Source organism: Amblyomma mixtum, chromosome 6, assembly GCF_055824585.1.
Source record: "Amblyomma mixtum isolate Tamu chromosome 6, ASM5582458v1, whole genome shotgun sequence".
Taxonomy (NCBI): Eukaryota; Metazoa; Arthropoda; class Arachnida; order Ixodida; family Ixodidae; genus Amblyomma; species Amblyomma mixtum.
This window is the reverse complement of record NC_143017.1, coordinates 118,953,206-118,971,646: the sequence shown is the minus strand read 5'-3', so window position 1 is coordinate 118,971,646 and position 18,441 is coordinate 118,953,206. Positions and strand designations below refer to the sequence as shown.

Below are 18,441 nucleotides of genomic sequence, written 5' to 3'. Positions count from 1 at the left end.
TCGCATTTACCTGCACGACAAGTGAGAATATTTCCTTCGCCTCGATCGCTGTAAAAAGCGTTCTCTCGGTCTTTCCTCAAAATTCATGAATTTCGAATCCATTAAGTGTCGGTGAGAAACTATAAGTATTTGTGCCACTTAGAAACAAATGTAACAGCATCAACAATCTCCCGAAAAGAATTTGAAGAGCTTTCAGCAGCGGCGCTCATACCGTGTGTCGATCTCAGCAGCGAGTCTGCTTTCTCCATTCTGCAGAGGGAGACAAAATAACTAGAGAAGCTTCATCTGAATTCAGTCTGGGAAACTGGGTCAACTAGGAAGTAAAAAAGAAACACTTTTTTTTTTTGTCGAGAACCGAGCCATGCTCAGCTTTGAGAGAGGCTATGGAAAAAGAAATGAGGTGAACAAGGGTACAGCAGAAACTACGTAAAATAGAGAAACTATATTTTCGTGAGAAATGATGTCAAATTGAATAATTGCGCACCGCGAACAACTAAGGGGGTGCACGTTCGTTATTACTATATAAATCCCTTATCTTGGCTAATCATGCTGTGGTGGCGACTTCTGGGCACCTTCTGGCTATCGTAAGCGCAGCTTGGACTAACATGCCAGACGCAAATCTGTTTGTGCATGTCTGCCCTACTCACTGCGACATGTGCGAATGTGCCTTGCAGTAAGAAGCCCCCAGCATTCAGCCTAATCTCTGTTCCAAATAGATCGCTGCGTGTCGGAACTTGCTCCTCCGATCGAAATGAAGACTTGACGAGGGACACTCAATGTCTTCCTTTTTCTGCCTGTTTAGTCAGGACTCAACTGTGACGCATACTGCAAGACACTTTGGTCGTATTCTTCTCATGAAGACAGCAGTAAAGAATAAATTTTTCCCTCGCACTTATCTTGCTTCAAGACTGAATTACAAAGCGAAAGGTGGCTTGATTAATATATGTCTTACTCAAAACCTCTGGCATGTTGTACAAGTGGCAATCGGCTTAAGTAATAAAGGATACGATCCTCGAAGAATTCCCGCCCAATCAACTGCTCGGTTCTTGGCTTGGTTGCCCTTCCGCCCCCTTTCGGAACTGTGCGTTACACCGACAATGGCTGCTAATTAACCGATAATGTTAACCCAAAACAGTACGTGTTTACACAAAATGAAGAGCGACGCCTAAGGCGTCAACAGCATTTGCGTTGCCACCCTCTTTTCTTGGTTTGATTTGGTTTTAAGGGGTTTAACATCCCAGAGTGATTCAGGAAATGCAGGACGCCGTAGTTTAGGGCGCCGGTCAATTTCGACCACCTGGGGCTGGCAACCAACAGTACACGGGCCTCTTGCATTTCGGAATCGAAACCGCGTCATTCGAGCCAGCAGCCGAGCGCCATAACCACTGAGCCACCGCGGCAGCTTCCCTCTTCTCTTCAGTGAGTCCACCTTGCCATTACGCAATTCCATCTGGTACCTCGGACCACAGGCTCTATTCTATTGCTGGTAGTTTTTATGCGCGAAAAGCTCTTTCACTGATGCTATTACCTGCCTCAGATTCCGAAATGCTGCTTGGTTTTGAACCCAACATGAGGATGAAGCGCGCACAAAGATGGCCATCGCTTCTCATCTTCCTTACAAATGGTTCAAGTCACTTTAGGAGCTAAAATTTTTTGGCCGGCTCTCCGTTCCTCGTAGCGTATTTATTCCGGCAGAACTTCGAGAGAAAGTACCTTGTAAAAAAAGTGGGCTTCGTACGCCAAGTCAGCAACTGGCAGTTTATCTCTTCCTTTGTGTATGTGTGTGCGTGCGTGCGCGTACGCACATGGCATTGCATACAGATCTGCGCACCTAACGCAAAAAAAAAAATAGAGAAATATGATGGCGCATAATGTTCCAATGTGGAAGTCGGGCGCTTTGAGGTCACCTTCACGCCAAGCGAGGTAGTTCGAGCGCAGAATTACACTTTGTGGCAGGCGTCACTTGAAGAAAGTTGCGGAGTCGGCTCATGCATTAAAGAATGAAAATGTGGGTGGAAGAATTTTTTGAACATTAACTTGCAGATTGAAAAGTGAGGCCGAATTCATGCCCCCCTCCCCATTGAGCTCTAACTTTTGACCTCATGAGAAGAAACTGAGCTTGGTCGCTTTCACTTAGTTTATACATCCAGGAAAAGAAGAGCTCGCTTTTGTCCGCAACAAGCCTGCGAAGCAGTGAAACAGAAAACTACTACCAGAAAAAATTAAAAATAGGCATGAATTGGCGAAATCAAATCCAGAATAGAACTAAAATGAAAATAAAAAATGGAACAGAACAAAAGCAATAAAGACAGAGGTAGGAGTTTGTATACGAAGCTAGAGCACTAGCCTTTCCAAATAACTTTCACCTAACAAACGAAGTCGTATTTATCGCTTTTTGTGTTTGTGCGCTCGTGCGCGTCGCCCAACCCACTTCACTGCGCTGTTCCATCGATGGCTTTAAGCGCACAGAACAGGAAGGCTTTAACGAGATACATAAAAAAAACGCCAACAAAAAAATCACAGGGACATCCACTTCCATTGTGCTGGCAACGCGATACCATTCGAAGCTTTTGACGCTCTTGTACCGTACATGACTGGCGAGGCTTTTGGGACTCGGGTTACCCCTACCACTCAGTGTTCTTCCAGAGCTCTTCCTCTACACCTCAGGCTACCTGCCATGGTTGACAGGTGGCAGGTAATTAGGTGACAGGTGGCGCCACCTTCCACCCGAGACTTATGACGCCGCTTTTTATTCGTGATGCAACTTTTAATAACATCACATTAAAGAGCGAGTTCAGGCGGATTGAAAACTTTAAAAAGGGAGGAGCAAAGGTACGTAATGGCGTATTCTTCACGCGTACAGACCGGACGACAGCCTTGTTTCTCACCTGCACCTTGCTCTTACCTGGGTGCATTTACCAAAGACAAGAGACCAGAGGCAAGCGAAAAACACGACAGTGCGGCGGCGACTGAAAAATAACGACCACAGCCGGTGCAACCCTTTCGGACACCAGCGTAATGAAGCGGAAGGCTCCGTCCGTCCTGTCTCAGTTTTGCGCTTAGGGCGGCAGTCTCTCGCGCCCTCCGTGACAGCTTACAGCACGCTTCCTTAGAATGCGAGCAGCAACGAGCCGAAGAAAACGGAAGAACGGAAGAGACTCGGAAAGGTGGGTGCCAGAGATAAAGGATGGTGTTCGCAGACAATGAACAACATCAGTAAGGGCTCACCGTTAACGGTTTGCCGTTTCTATTTTTTAACAGTTGTCATGTCACAGCGCCTCGTAAGTGGTTCATTTCCTGAACTCCTCTTGCGTCCGCTCGGAACTGCCGACCATTTGTCAAATAAGGGCAAGACAGTTTTTGGTCGCGTCGTTTTGCGCTTCAGGGTTGGGACTAGACACGGCACATTCACGTTGTGCCTGAGGTGAAGCACTGTTAAAAATTTCTTTTTCCCCACTTTTTATGTCTCCAAAAACTTTTACTTACACAGTATTCCTGCCGCGATTAGAGTTGATCGCATCCATCCGTTTTCGTTCTATTTTTTCGCCCGAAAGTTGCAGTTTTTACACAACAGTCGTCAAAGCTACTTTTTAGTGTTTTCCATCGAGTCAGTGCTTTGGTGCCGTTTCTCACAAGCGATACAAAACCGCCTCTCCCAGCGTAAAACAACTTCATAGAGGAGGCAATGAATCGCAAAAATTTCTCGCTTCAAAGAAAGAAAAGAAAAGGGTATATTGCAGATACCAGACACTTTTTCACTACATCTGATGGGTTTCCCTCTTTCCTATAACTAGCCTCAGGCGTTGCGTACATTAAATTATTTATCATCCGTGCTAAAGTCTATTCATTACGAAATAACCGTACGTTCCAAAACTCTCGCGAAATGTTCGCCGCCTCGTTCTCTAGATGCACGAGGCAGCGGAAGATGGGAGCAGGGGCAGTCTGGACTGCTCCTGCTCCTGCAGAAAAGCTGGAATACGCATGCTCCAGTAGAAGTTAGACCCACTGACGCGTTCACAGCCTACTGTTGATAGCATACAAAAACAATGGAGATCAAAGACGGTTAACTCTAGCGGGGATGGTAAGAGTCCAGAAGAAATGGTGTCAACAGAAAAAAAAGGCAGCCGAAAGGCACACGTAATGAGCTCAACGCCAATAAGGTTTAAACGAGTAAGAGCTTGAAACATTCGGTCGGTTTCTGATATTTATACCGAGCGAGCTTGACTGCCAAGGGACGCAAACCTTGACAGCGGCCACACGCGGTAGCAGCGTTATTTGAAACGGAGTCCTTCCACCGATATGAATGGACGTCCAATGGGACTCAGTTCCTTTTGCTTCGTGCTTGAACTGCTCGATATTCGACAACGCACCGCATATTCTAAATCGTGCCGCTAGAGGCAGCATGATACTACCTAAGCCAACACCGTCCGCAGAGGAGCCCCGTGGTACGTCGTCTCACACCGTCTACTTTTTCGCTGTGGGTTGCAAGCCTAGCCTGTTGCGGATGAACTGGAGGGCAAGCTCTTGAATTTGATCCTGCCACTTGGTCATATCTGCAGCGGTGGCGGTCACCTGGTCGCCCTTCGTACGGTCCACAATGGTCGTGCACACCACGGCCCCTGCGCGCGCCAACGAAGAAGACTCCTATGCTGCTGACGTAACAACGACGAAAGTCGACGTTTAGACAACTGCGGGTTGAACACGTTCAACTGCTTGCACCAGCGTAAGACACAGCGTGATGGTAGCCACGAGGAGAGTAGAAAAAATTTGCTAAAAGACGTTACTGCGGAGACTTTCCTTTCTCGACGAAATTAGCGTGTAACAAGTGAGTAATATAACCTCACAGAAGTAGAAAAAAAAATAGGAAGAACTCGCCAGAGCGTACGCCTAAGCGCGAAATGCGGCCTTTGGTAAACAGTTCCGAACTTCAAACTTGAACGGCATACAAAATGACGAACTTGAAGGCATACATGAGCCCAGTGTGCGAACCACGCTGGCCATTATTGAATAGGCTTAACTGAATGTCGTTAATTACGTGCACGATGACCAGTGTTCCCAACTGAGCGAAGCAAGGCCATCCCACTGTAAGCGAGGTGTGCGAGGCGGACAACGATTTGGTACAGTATAGCCAAGGCATAGTTATTGGCACTCGTCTACTCCCCATGAAACTCGTGCGCACCGTATGTCTAAACATAGTTGCGATGTCACAGCGTCGTCCATGACGCTGTGACATCGCAGTCATGTAGCATCCTGTTTTGTGTTTCACTATTTTTATCGCTACATAAAGCAACTCTCAAATTCGCGTGGTTTTGCGTTAGCGGATTGGCAATTGAATGTCCCTGCAATTTTTCTGCTCGCCGTGATCTTCAAACCGGAAGTGCCCCGACCTTTGATTCCTACGTGGTGGCACATGGCAGCAAATTGGCAGGCCTCCATCTCGATGTTGCACACGCCCATGGCTCGAATCTTCTCCATGAACTTGTGCTTGGCCTCTTCCGTGTATTCGCACACTGCGCCGTCACACCGACCTTGGCCTGCACATTTCGAACACTGTAGAAACTTGTTTCCTTCCCTTGTGGCGCTCACGCATGCACGAAAAGGGCTACGCACGAAAATTATGAACGCAGTTATTTTTACACGGCACAAGTCCACCCCGAAGTGCTATGGTTGGTTCGGTTTATTGGGGTTTAACGTCCCAAAGCGGCTCAGGCTATGAAGGACGCCGTAGTGAAGGGCTCTAGAAATTTCGACCACCTGGGGTTCCTTAACGTTCACTGACATCGCACAGTACACGTGCCTCTAGAATTTCTCCTCCAAAGAAATTCAACCGCCGCGGCCGGGCTCGAGCCCGCGTCTTTCGGGTCAGAAGCCGAGCGCCATAACCACTGAGCCACCGCGACGGGTCCGAGGTGCTATGTTCGTGCGATATGGATAAAAATTATTTACCGGCGTAGGATTAGCTGATATAAGACACGCCCAAAGAGCGTAAAGATTCGTGGTAAGAAAAAAATAAGTGTGTTTACTTGAGTTTCACTGTGTCATAGGAAAGTCATTTGGGTTGTGCTTAAAGGAAGACGACACTGGAGACGGTAAACATACATCGCGCCTAACCCTACCGAGAGAAACAGTCAGGCGCCAACTTTCCATGAACTTCATGAAAGACAAAAAGCGACTCGCAGATTCCCTTTCGCGCTTGCGTACGTAAGGTTGGCACGTATGCAGCGAGGGACGCCCACCTTCGTAGAAGTCGTCAGTGGAGAGCGTTTTGCCTTGAACCAGCCGCACGGCGGGTAGGAACCGGCTGCCAACATCCATGATCTCTCGCACCAGGTCAGCATCCAACCGACAGGGACGTGACACGCGCTCGCCAAGGATGAACTAGGCAGCAGGACATAGCGAACAGCACAGTTTACCATATAACTCGTGCCACTGGAACGAAAAGCGAGTGGCTAACCAAACCGTTTTACTTTCAGTCAGTGACGCTACTGATATCCCTGACTTTCTTATTCGCAGCTGGTAATGGTTTAGAACTAACCATGTAAACACTATTACAGCAGTCGACACTGGAGCTCTATATGGTTCATAAAGAGTAGCGACAGATAAAACATGTGCCGGCGCCATCGACGTTAGCCTAAAAGCTAGCAATATGCCACGCAGTAGACGACATGGCATATTCGTCATGTTAGTCTGGCTGTGTGTGATAACCTGCGTTTGATGGCATTAACAGATCCAGCGCTAGTCGGGTGACGAGACAAGTATCTTCCTCGAGTAACGCCACCGAAAAAGTACTATCAATGCTTTTTATATCGCTGTCATATGGGGCGACACCGGTGCGGGAGGCACAAACTCCACATTCAATGTTCGAACGTGTACAAACTGAACACAGTAGGCGTGATTTACTCTAAACATGAATAAGCCTTTATGGGGGTATAAAGCGAGTAGGCTGTCCTCTGGCGCACACACTTTTAGTGGGAGGGTATGCCGTCCAAGTCCCGGAGTCGATTCCGGTCACTAAATATCCGAAATGCTTACCCCTGGCCACGCAGATATATTACCACTGCAAAGCACAGTAACTTGATGCAGCTCACAACGGGAAGAGGTTTTTCAATGCGACACCGTAGGTCTTAAGTTTAGCCAATAAGAGAAGTTGAAGCATGGGTTAAAATCTTCCTAACTACTAGAACTTCGCATGTTTTGAACAGGGCATTCATTTCCGTTGCCATCCTGAAGTATTTTGTATTTTTAATGATGGAAATCTACCCCAGTCCTTGGACAGCATACCCTGTCCCGTAAAGGGACTGCGCTAATGGATAGCCTACTCTCTTTTTACACCTTTCGTGTTTAGAGTGTAGATGCTCCCAAATCCCCTCTCTAGAAGCAAATGTAAGATGCGTGAGACAGAAGTTTTTATTCTTTAGAGGGATGGATCTGTTAGCATCGATCCAACAAGCACCGAAACGCATATTTGCTGCTGGCAAGTCAGCCGTATTGCGTCGTTCATGAGATCCACAGCAAACACTTCAGCCTAAACAGCCCGAGAAAGTTGTGTTGATACCAATGAAAATGCCTGCAATTCATCAGTGGCGTGCGACAAAGAATTATCTACCTGCGCTCCCGAATCAGCCGGCAGATGGTCTCGTTACCGTGTTTTAACTAGAAGCGGTAGCACAAAGCCTGAGAAAACACGAAGTGCTCACGACTTCCAGCTCTTCCCGTAGGAGCCCGTTCATGACTCCTGTACTGACGACGACTGATCCTGGGGGAATTCCTGTGAGAGAGGACAGGTGGGAAGATTTGTATTGGCGACTAGGCTATGTGAGAGAGCGCACTGGAGGTAGAATCAGTAATCGTTCTTTAATGCGCGTTGGAAAAAAAAATCCACTTGAGCTGAGTTTGTCTCGGTTACTTCGATACCATTAAAAAGCTTTACTTTCTATTATTCACACCTTACAATGGTCGTTACATTCGCAGACTGGCAGCCCGCATCAACTTAAGCGGATTTCTAGTCCGCACAAGACTGCTTATTCTTGTCGAAATCGCAAGCTTCACTTGCATGCACCCTTCCTAAAATGCGCTTTTAAGTCTGAAACCAACTTTCAGGCCTGGAGAAATACAGAAAAGCCCTTGGAAAGTTTGAACAAAAACGGTGACAAGGAGAAACGTTTTTTCGGCTATTCAGGGTACTCCACACAGGTGTAAACAATATGAAAGGAACCACCTTGATTGCGTTGAAGTAATCATTGCTCTTTAAGTATGCGTGAGATGTTAGCGTGTTTTTTCTCTCTACATAATTTTTCTCCAGAAAATTATTTCCAAGACAATTTCTTAAAACGATGGCAAAGCTCGCAGCGGGATACGATGGATGCAGCTGGCAAAGGACAGAGTTAATTGGAGAGACATGGGAGAGGCCTTTGCCCTGCAGTGGGTGTAGCCAGGCTGATTGTGATGATGATGACCTCTAACAACTACAGATAACAAATACTTTTTATAAAAGGGTGACCCCTCGTGTAATATTGTACCTGACGGAACATTTAAGGTAAAAATAAATTAGGATGCTGATAATCAAATATACTACGCAAAGAAAGGAGGAAAAAATTCACAAGGTTTCCGCCTGCCGAAGCCACGTATGTAGAGCCTGGGAAGTGCTTATGTTATGTTATGTGTCGTTTTAGGTTTGAGAGGTAATAAACTGTGGCAGTTTCATTTTGCATGGAATTTTTTTTTTTTTTCAGCTCAATAAGTGCATTAGCTCAGTACTGCTAAGTTACGACATACATCCACAGTGAAAATGCTAAAAAAAACAACGAGCGAGGACTCCTGCTTGCTTATGCAAGTGACTCTATCTTATTTCAAAACCACGCACAGTTTCTACATCGACAACAATTAGCGTTACTGAATCGCTACTGCTTATGCGCCATTCCCTCACTGACAGCAAATAGTAGGCACGATATAAAGCTTTTAAATTTTTTCGAATGTTCTTCTTTTAACCGCATCAGAACGTAACTAACATCTTCCCTCAAAAAAAAACACCGCTAACTAATAAGGACAGACCGCCTTCTGCGGAGAACACCACTATCTTCGCAATTATCAGCATGGTTACTGCTTGCTTCCGCGTGCTATTCCCCAGCAGGGTAGCATCTCTTGAGTACTTCTGCAGGAGTTCGGTATTGAACGCAGACGAAGACTGGTTCCCCTACAAGCTGCGACGCGAACGAGACGAACATACCGAGTGCCAGATGTCAACTACTTCTCTATTCTCGCTGACGCATGGTTACAGCCGCCAGAGCCAGCGCGCGTCGCGAGCAGACGCGACGCAGCGCCGGGGATGGTTACAGCGCCGCCACAGTATAATTCAGCGCACGACCCGTACCGATGCCACCGCAGGTCCCAAGGCGCATCATAACCACGTCGGCGGTGCAGTGAGAGTAGTGCAGCAGCTTGAGCAGCTCGTGCATCACGATGGACAGCGAAGGAGAGCCCATGCCATGCTGCGCCACAGAAAGATGTGTGAGGAGGCAGTTTTCAGACGTAGTAGTTGATTTCAGCGCTACTCTTGCATGACAAACTCGTTTGCAGAAAATAGCGTCAGTAATGACGTTTAGTGCAATATATCTTTGCATCAAAACTGTGGAGCGTTTTACGGCACCTTCAGACAGCGTCTGGTTCATCATCGTCAGCCTGACTACGCCCACTGCAGGGCATAGACCTTTCCCATGTCTCTCGAATTGACCCTGTCCTTTGCCAGTTGCAGCCACCGTATCCCCGCAGACTTCTTTATCTCATCCGCCTGCCTAACCTTCTGCCACTCCCTGCTACGCTTGCCTTCTCTTGCCTTCTCCTGCGTCTGGTTACTGACCTTCCGTTGCTAAGGTCTTGGAGAGAAATTCGACAAAGCGTTTCATCGGAGAATAGTTCAATTATCCCAGAAGCTCAGCCTGTGAAACCGCAAGGAGGCTTTACTGTGGCCTCAGTCAGCTTTAAACGTAAATAAATAAGGTAAAAATTATAGAAATAGCTATTTTTTGCATTCAAATGCATTTAGATACCATCTCCCGCTAAGTTCTATACGACGAAGCACCAGTGACACTGGTAGGAGCGCTTTCCTGCTGCAGTAACGAAGTGATTGTGTCCACTTGCAGGTTTTGCTATTATTCTTTATTTCAGGACATTAGGCGCGAAAGCTATCGATTCTGTGCAAACAAATTAACACAGCTGGTTTACAAGGAGATGCGTTCCGCCCCATTCTGGCCATAGGCATGCTGGCGTGGGAACTTTTACAACAGATCGCACAGAATTGATCGAAGGTCCCCGGGCCACAGGGTCTGCGTTTTTAAGCACTTTAGACGAGCACTTACGGCGCCAAAGGAGCTATTAAGGTAACCAGGAGTGAGGGCGACAATCCTCCTCTCCCTTCAGAGCTTTTGAGATTTGGAGGTGTTGTAAACGCAACACTGCAAAACTCTAGAGCAAATTAAGTGTCGAGGGAAATTTTGACCAACGCTGTTCACCTCAAAAGATCTAGCTGTTAGGAATGATTTAGCATTAAGCAGTAGGCGCGAGTTGCACGGCTGCAACACAAAAAAAGATTAGAGCGGACACTCAAGCTGCGCCTTAAAGGTCTTGTATCTTGGGTGCAAGACCTCTTGTGAGCATCTTGCATCCAAGGTCTTGCATCTTGGGTGCACCTAGAAAACCGCGCTTCGTTTCTTGCGTGTGTTTCTTCGTCTGTCATTTGTGTCGTGTAGTAGCGTGCTATAACGAAAAAAAAAACAACAACTAGCTCCTTTTCCAACACTGCTTGCCTTAGAAGTATGACGTGATAACGTTAATGGGTTAACGTCCGTATATGCGGAACTAGTCATTGCCTAATTAATATTCATAGATCCTTGGGACCCCTCGTACCATTCCTGGCGCCGTGGTGCAGCAGTTAAGCGATGCGCCACTGTCCTGCGATGCCAAGTGCTGCCACCGGTGGGGCTTGCGTGCCAGGTTGCTCTAATTTAACTGTCATCTGCCACGGTGGGCAGTTTTCGCACAATCCTGTGGCAGGTTGTGGTGACGCCACAAGGTAAAGTTACCTCAGTTGACCATTTGGTCCCTAGGTCGCTTCTATTGGTATTTTTCGTAGACTTTTTAGCTGAAGTTCAACGATGCCAACTACGACGACGCCGGATTTCCGGCGACACGATCTCCTTTGCGCTGTAGCGTTAATTTGTTTCTGGCCACGAGTATAGTGACGACCCGTCTAGATGGCGTGCCATATAGGCGGCACTCACACTGACAGAGAGCACGGGCCCGATCTTGTACATGGAGTAGCACTGCGAAGAGTGACTGCTGATGTCGTACAGGTCGGCGCCCGTCGGTAGCTTGATGTCCAGGCCGGCCTTGATGAACTGGGCGAAGCGATGCATCCGCGTCGAGGTGCCGCCCATGCACACGAACTGCGAGCGTGTGCCGCAACGTTTTAGAGACTGCGCAGGTGAGGGGCGGTATCTGTGGTGGCTTTCTGTGCGACAGCAATTTGAAAGACCGCCCAAGAACGTTTGTATGAGTCTACCAGGAGGGACACAGGCACAACCCTACTTCGTGCAGGAGTCTGTGAGGTATTTATAATGAACAAATAAAACAAATCAATTACGGCGCATAATCTGCGCACGTTCGGCGGGTTCCATGGGTAATAAAAAAAAATGGACTCGAAAGTTTACGTCCGAGCTACAGGTATGCAATTGCAATTTTTTTGTGTTACTGCAATGTTACGAATCAGAAAAAAGAGCCTGGCAGTCTGGTCAGTCTTTCCCTCATCATGTTTTTCTTTTCTTTTTTTTCAATATAGACTCCTTTTTGTTGAATTATTGATGTCCACTGCCTCTAGAGGCTACCTTGATGTCACCGAACATTTCCTTCAGATTGTGTGTGCCGGTGGAGAATCCAAGGTAGTAGAGGACGTCCACTTTCATGCCCTTCAAGTGAGGGTTTCGTGGCTGGACTGTGCGGCCACCGTCCGGATCGGTGCGCGTGTGTGCCCTGCGCAGCACAATTCGGTGTATTAACGCAGTGTCTTGACAAGCACTGAGCTCTCTCATATAAAAAGGAGGAGCTATTGTCGATCCTGAAGTAGCGCCAGTCGATCAAGATAAAATTTATTCGGCTGCCTCCACATAGACACGGCTGGCGATTGTCTAGTGCCCATGGCTTTGTCAGTAACGATAGCTGGCCATGCGACATCCAAAACAGAGAATCTATCACGAGCCGGTCATTGTGTGAACACCTTCGTGTATACAGCCATCCGTTAACCGATTCCAGCAGTAGATTCCACGGGGCTGAATGTTGCACGCTTTCTCTCTCTCAGTATACAGAGGATTGGTATACAGAGGATACATACTGCACTTGTATTCTTCTTTCTCTCTCTCTTTCTCTTTCTGAGTATACAGAGGCCAGCTAAAGAAACTTATTTCCATTGTAGCTAAAACCACAGCAAAGAGAAAAGGACTGGGAACAGAAGATGAAGTGGAGTGCTGTGTGCTGCTCACTTCATCTGTCGGTTGCACCCAGGTTGAGCGCTTTGGTCTACGATGAAACATCTTAACCAAGCGGCCCACTTTCATACCACGCTAAGCTAACTCCACGCTGTTTTCATCCCTGTCGAAACACGGCCGGTGCGGTCAGAAATTGAAGCTCCGTGCTCACTCTGAGCACCAGAGCTCCATAGCCGCTGAGATACTCCTCCACCCCGCTCCCCCTCAGACGGTTCGAAGAGGCTTTTCTACAGACGCTTGAAATATACAGCTTTGGGCCGTGGCTTCAAGTGACAGGAAAGAAAAAGTTGTAGTAGCGTCAATATACGCACGGCTTCGGGTCGTTGCTTGCTGCCATGGCTTCTAGGGGGCGGCGAACAGAAGCTTTCCCGCCTTTGCTCTCGCAGGCAGTCTTCTTCTTTGCCCACACGTGCTCACGCGTACCGCAATACGCATATATGAAAGAAGCCGACAGTGACCGAAACCAAAGATAATAGGGGAATGTCCTTATTGTTTTTTTTTTATTTCTGGTGTCGGTAAATGGGTAATTAATAGGGCAATTATTTTATCGCTGAAATTTAATTGATTGGAAAGAAGAAGAAAAAACAAGGACACGCCGCCGGTGCGATCCGAACACAAAACACATTGACATCTGCTCTGGTGCTACCCCTAAATTTCAGCTCGAATTCGCCAAATATCACACGCACGCAAGCGGTTCTCGAAAAGCGTCATTTTTATTGCGAATAGAACACAAGGAAACTATTTCAAATGGGGCTTGCCACGGCCCTGAAACTGCTGCCAGCTGAAATTGCTGCCACCATGTCCTGTGATATTCGAACAAATGATAGCAACTCTAAAACCACCTAGAATCCAATGGAACCACTGCGTAGATGAGAAACTACATGCGATGGGAAACATCAACGCTTTCCAATTGATATTAGACATCATTCTCAGCATAAATAAAGCATGCAACAGGGTGTGCCCCTTAGGGCACATTTCAGTGATGCAGCGAGCCGAAGGATTACGGATGATTAGTAAAAACTTCTGGCAAAACGATTTTTCAAAAACTTTCACAAAAAGCGTACTGTATGCGGCTAGTGAAACATCTAAAGAAACTGTGGCGGTTGAAATGGAAGTAGCAAGAAAACAAATTTTTACTTGCGATAGACCGACTATTAGTACATTTGAGTTTAACTTTGATTGCGCGAAGACTGCTACATATTACTTTCAATAATCCCTACATGTATTTCTTCTCCGGCAGCTATTATTCCTGCGTTCTTTTTTTTTTTTGGAAAATTGCGTTTTGAAGAAAGGAGGTGGCGCAGTAATTGTCTCACATCTAGGTGTACTCTCGAACCCCGCCGTAAGGGAAGGGAAGAATGTGGAAATTAAAGAGAAAGAGGTGCCGTAGTAGAGGGTCCGGAATAATTTCGACCACCTGATTATCTTTAACGCGCACTGAAATCGCACAGCACACGGCCGCCTTTGCATTTCGCCTCAGTCAAAACGCAGCCACTGCAGACGGGTTCGAATCCGGGAAATCCGGCGCAGTAGCCGAGCACCCTACCCACTTAGAAACCGCGACGGGTTTTGTTTTGGCGGTTTTGGGGTAGACGCTGATAGTATATACAAGCTGCTGCTTACTGAGCATCTGCGTCGTTTGAAATGCAGCAGCCAGCAGAGTTAACAGAATGAAATGCAGACAACCAAAAACAGGCTCCACGAACAATACATAGATGCAGTAGGCGATCAGCAGTGATTGAAAAATTATCAAGACAAATAAGCGTAACGATAGGCGATTTCCCCCTATGAAGATCTCAGAAGAAAAGCGCTGTGATAACCGAATAATAAAAAATAAAAGAAACCGAAACCATGAACTCAGTTTTCTCAGACGAAGAGCTTTAAAGCAGGCTACAATGCAGATCCATTCGCCTGCGAAACATTCGAGAGGCGCTGGGCACTCGGCCCACCACAGAATGGTAGAGCATAGAATGTACAACATTGATAATTCAATTTGTTGGTTCAAACCTCTTGCCGTTTCCCGTGATTTGCTGCATGGTTTGCCCACCACAGAATATTATAGCGTAGAATGTACAACAATGATAATTCAATTTATTGGTGAAAACCTCTTTTCGTTTCGCGTGATTTGCTGCATGGTTTGCACGCTGGAATATGTTCGTCGCCGCCCGAAATAGTGCCTTGCGCCGAGCTTTTTCGGACTCACGCTTCGCCTCCGCTTCACGTTGCCGCAGTTCCGAGTCCTCTTTGCGCTTTAATCGCATTTGCTCGGCGTTGTTCTCATTCAGTGTCGGATAGCGCTGTCGCCTCTCCCGACGCGCGTGCCTGCTTCAAGCTCGCGAACGCCTGCGTTCCGGCGAGAGCGCCGCTTCAGCTCAGCAGCAGCGGTGCGCCTCTCCGCCACTGTCAGTTCCCGCGAAGGACATGGTTCTAGCTCCACTGTACGTCAGTACGCTCCGGAGGCCAGATGAGCAATAGAGACTTTTAAGGCGAAAGCCTTTAATGCCGCATACTGTCGTAAGCAGACGCGTCGGCAGCCGTGTCGACAGACGCGTCGGCAGGAGTGTCGACAGACGCGTCGGCAGCCGTGTCGACAGACGCGTCGGCAGATTCGTCCGCCTTTCGGCGTCACTGCTTAAAAGGCTCAAGGTTCCAGCATGAATAAAGGCGCATCTAGTGAATGCATGGGCTTCATAAATAAAATAAAAGGAGTAAAGGCAAGAGAGGGAAAATAAAAATAAGAAAATAAACAAAAATTAGAACAAAATAAAGATAAGATGTGAAAATAAAAATAAAAAACAATAAAATTAAGAAGAGGAGCAAAAGAATAAATAAAAACAAAATATGAAAAACAAAAAAGTAAATAAAAACAAACAGTGGCCAGGAAACGCTTTCGCCTTGCAGCACTTTAGAGAGCCAAAGTGCCCGCTGAATTTTAGAATAAGGGGACACTATAGGTTAGGGGCATAGGGATTATGGGCATGCGTGGAACAATAGCACCCCTCTAGCGCATGCGCACTGCTCCCCCCCCCCCCCCTGTTCTCCTATCCCCCCCAATAGATTCGGACCCCCTATTTTAAATGTCTCTATTGGCACGAGAGCGCGCGAAGTGATCCCTCATACAAGCGGCGTGACGTCACACTTTCCGTCCGCCAACCGGAAGGCTGTCGCACCACCGTCGACTCTTCTGTCGGAGAGCGCGGCCTCTTCTCCGCTGGCAAGGAATACTTCGCATAACAACACACGATCAATGGCATACGTAATAAGTTTATTTAGTTCAACTTTATCTTTATGCGTTTTTAATGGCAAGATGCGATACCTCAGTACCCCCCTCCCTGTCACACATACACACACATCCCACTTACGCTGTTCTGGAAACATGCCTTAGTATTTTTGAATACTCCCTAAACAAAGTTTGACCGATGCACTACAATGGAACTTGAACGAACTTATTGTTCGCTAAAGTGAAAGTTCGCTCAATTAAAATTAGCATGCAGTAACATATTTGGATGAAAACAAAATTTCAGGCATCAGAGCTATTCCTAAAGGTGATTATTTGACCTTACTGAAAACTCCACACATCTAGCGTGTACTTGGCGCTTTTTATAAAAATCAGTAATTTTCTACTATACTCAATTTTCTGCTCAGCTTCGTAAGATGGGACAGTTCGTCGATGCATCTGTGCACCCTTTTTGTTTTTTGTTTGCTCGCTTCTGCAGGGGAGCAAAGTCTTTCGCACATTATTCCACTCTTGTTGAAATCCCTCGTGGTTTTCTTGAAAAATATGTTCTTTCTCGTTTTATTCCTGGGACTCGGAGGTAGGCAAGTACGATGACGAACAGATTCGGCCACTGCTCAAGCAGAAAGCTATACTCATACAACTCAGGAACGCTTTTCCCCGACAAGGAACCCTTTTCCAACCAATGGCGTCGGCTGATTCTCATGAACCTGCTAGCGTGAGACTATGCAGGCAGTTCTCTCCCTGCGTGGCAGTTCTCTCCCTGCATTGTCACACTACCAGGGCCATAAGAATTGCCCGTCGCCTTTGGCTCGAAGAGGGCTCCTTATCGGGGAAAAGCCGCATTGTTCTTGAGTTGTATCTGATAATAGCTGCGTAGCCACAGCAAACTAAAGCAGATACGCAAGCTGCGCAGGTTCAGATACGTAGCTTCCGAATTTTCCCGAACCGAAATTTCTGCATGACGGCCGACATGGTGCATTCTGATCCCAAAGCAGCGCATTTATGCTTCCCAAAATGTTCGCTGAACTGACAGCGGCAGTGTGAAGAAATTCGTTCAACTGAAACACATTTGCACTGGACAGAATGATGTTCCTGGGGGTAATTTTGCAAAAGCTCGTTTAGATGAGAAGTCCGATCAACTGAGGTTCGTTCAAATTATATTTAATTGCAATAAGCAGCAGTGATACGCCCCCTCAGTGTCGCTCTCATCTCTACACTGATTTTATTAAGGTCTACAAGAGCGACTGGAAGTGCTGCCCCCGCTTAATCTGCTCTTTTTAGATCTCACGAAAGGACTGCCGCCAGCCCCGCACTCTCTATTTTTATGAACTTTAGGCAACACACTACGAAACACAAGCAAGGAGTGCGTCATGCAGTATATGTCCTCCAAAATGCATGCACAGGTAGTAATATTTCATTTGCTTTAAGTCAGATGAGGTATCCCAGCATGCGAGGGGGGCAAAAAGGCAATGTGATATACATACAACTGAGAGTACGGCAGAAGTTATATGCTGCACATATTCGCCTCGGCGCCGCAGTAAGGTCAAGAACTAGTTCCAAATGCAAGGCGTCGAGATCCAGCAACGCCAAAAGACTTCATCCGTACAACAAACGTGGGTGTTGTAGCGGCGGGTGCCGCCCAAGTACACGAACTGCTAGCAACCAAACAAATCCCGCTTTATTGCCACATACAGTCATATATATACACATAGCGACACTGGTGCCTCTAGCGGCAGGTGATTCCCAAAACGGAACCGAAACCACATATACAACATATTCCCTTCCTTATAAAAAGAACAGCTACATGGGTTAGTGATTTAGTAGTGTTAGTACGTTAGTGCTCTTTTACAGAAGTATATTTACAGTAACAACAATGTGCTTGTCTTATGCACTTCATACAAAAATATAAAACAAAAAGAGGAAAACAAGATACAACTCCATTTATGTCCCTATTTCACAACGTCAGCAAACTCAACACTCGTGCAGATTGTGACAGGTTCATGTTCACTGCAAAACGTGTCTTGCTGTACTTAGTGTCCATAGCGGTCTGGAGGTCGTCTATTCCTTGATGGCTGTACCCTACGCTGAGGTCCCGATGCTTCTGAGAAACCACTGGCGGCAGGCGAAGTCTCTTCCGGCTCACAGCCGGTCACTGGTGGCATAGGCGGCTGCTTCGCAGCAGCCACAGCTGCAGTTCCGGTTGGCGCTTCTGAAACGGGTCTCTCCAAAGTAGGCGGTGAGCTGCTTTCCCTAGCGGTGTCATTTGTATCACTCCTTTCCCCCCACCCACAGAGAGATGCAGAAGCTCGTGGCATCCTTGACAACTTTGAAGCGTTCCATGTTTTTCCATCATCAAGTTGGAAAGACGATTGCCCCTGCTTTCTTATCACTTTTCTTGGGCGGCTAAAGGCCAGGTCACCTTTAAAAGCAGTTGTCGGTTTGCGTACTCGTACAAGGTCACCAACATCCACTTTGGTTTCCCTTGCGGCCCTGCGAGCGTCTGTGTATAGTTTACTGGATAACTGCTTTTGCTTCACCCGTTCGCGTAGGCGGTGGAGCTCTGAACTAGGGTCGGTTGCAAATATTGCTGACGGATGCCCAACGACATCGAGCCGAGTCCTTGGCAGACGTCCATGCAGGAGAAGTGCTGGGGCAACTGCAGTTGTG

General features: G+C 47.1%; 1 protein-coding gene across 1 annotated transcript; it reads right to left on the bottom strand.

Moving 5' to 3' along the window:
* Positions 1–4,464: 4,464 nt before the first annotated feature.
* LOC149340200 (uridine phosphorylase 1-like) lies at positions 4,465–12,873 on the bottom strand. The gene is made up of 9 exons (XM_089551066.1): positions 12,848–12,873; positions 12,295–12,320; positions 11,880–11,986; positions 11,277–11,441; positions 9,371–9,488; positions 7,698–7,768; positions 6,237–6,378; positions 5,388–5,534; positions 4,465–4,619 (listed from the first exon to the last, which is right to left on the bottom strand). Exons 1-9 carry the CDS (start codon positions 12,871–12,873, stop codon positions 4,465–4,467), a joined length of 957 nt encoding a protein of 318 aa, XP_089407192.1.
* Positions 12,874–18,441: the final 5,568 nt, after the last annotated feature.

Coding starts and splice junctions, on each gene's coding strand:
- LOC149340200 (XM_089551066.1), bottom strand. CDS start 12,873: ATGGCAGCAAGCAACGACCCGAAGCC. Junction 11,442..11,879: donor AAATGTTCGGTGACATCAAG/GTAGCCTCTAGA, acceptor ACACGCTCGCAG/TTCGTGTGCATGGGCGGCAC. Junction 9,489..11,276: donor GGCCCGTGCTCTCTGTCAGT/GTGAGTGCCGCC, acceptor TCTGTGGCGCAG/CATGGCATGGGCTCTCCTTC.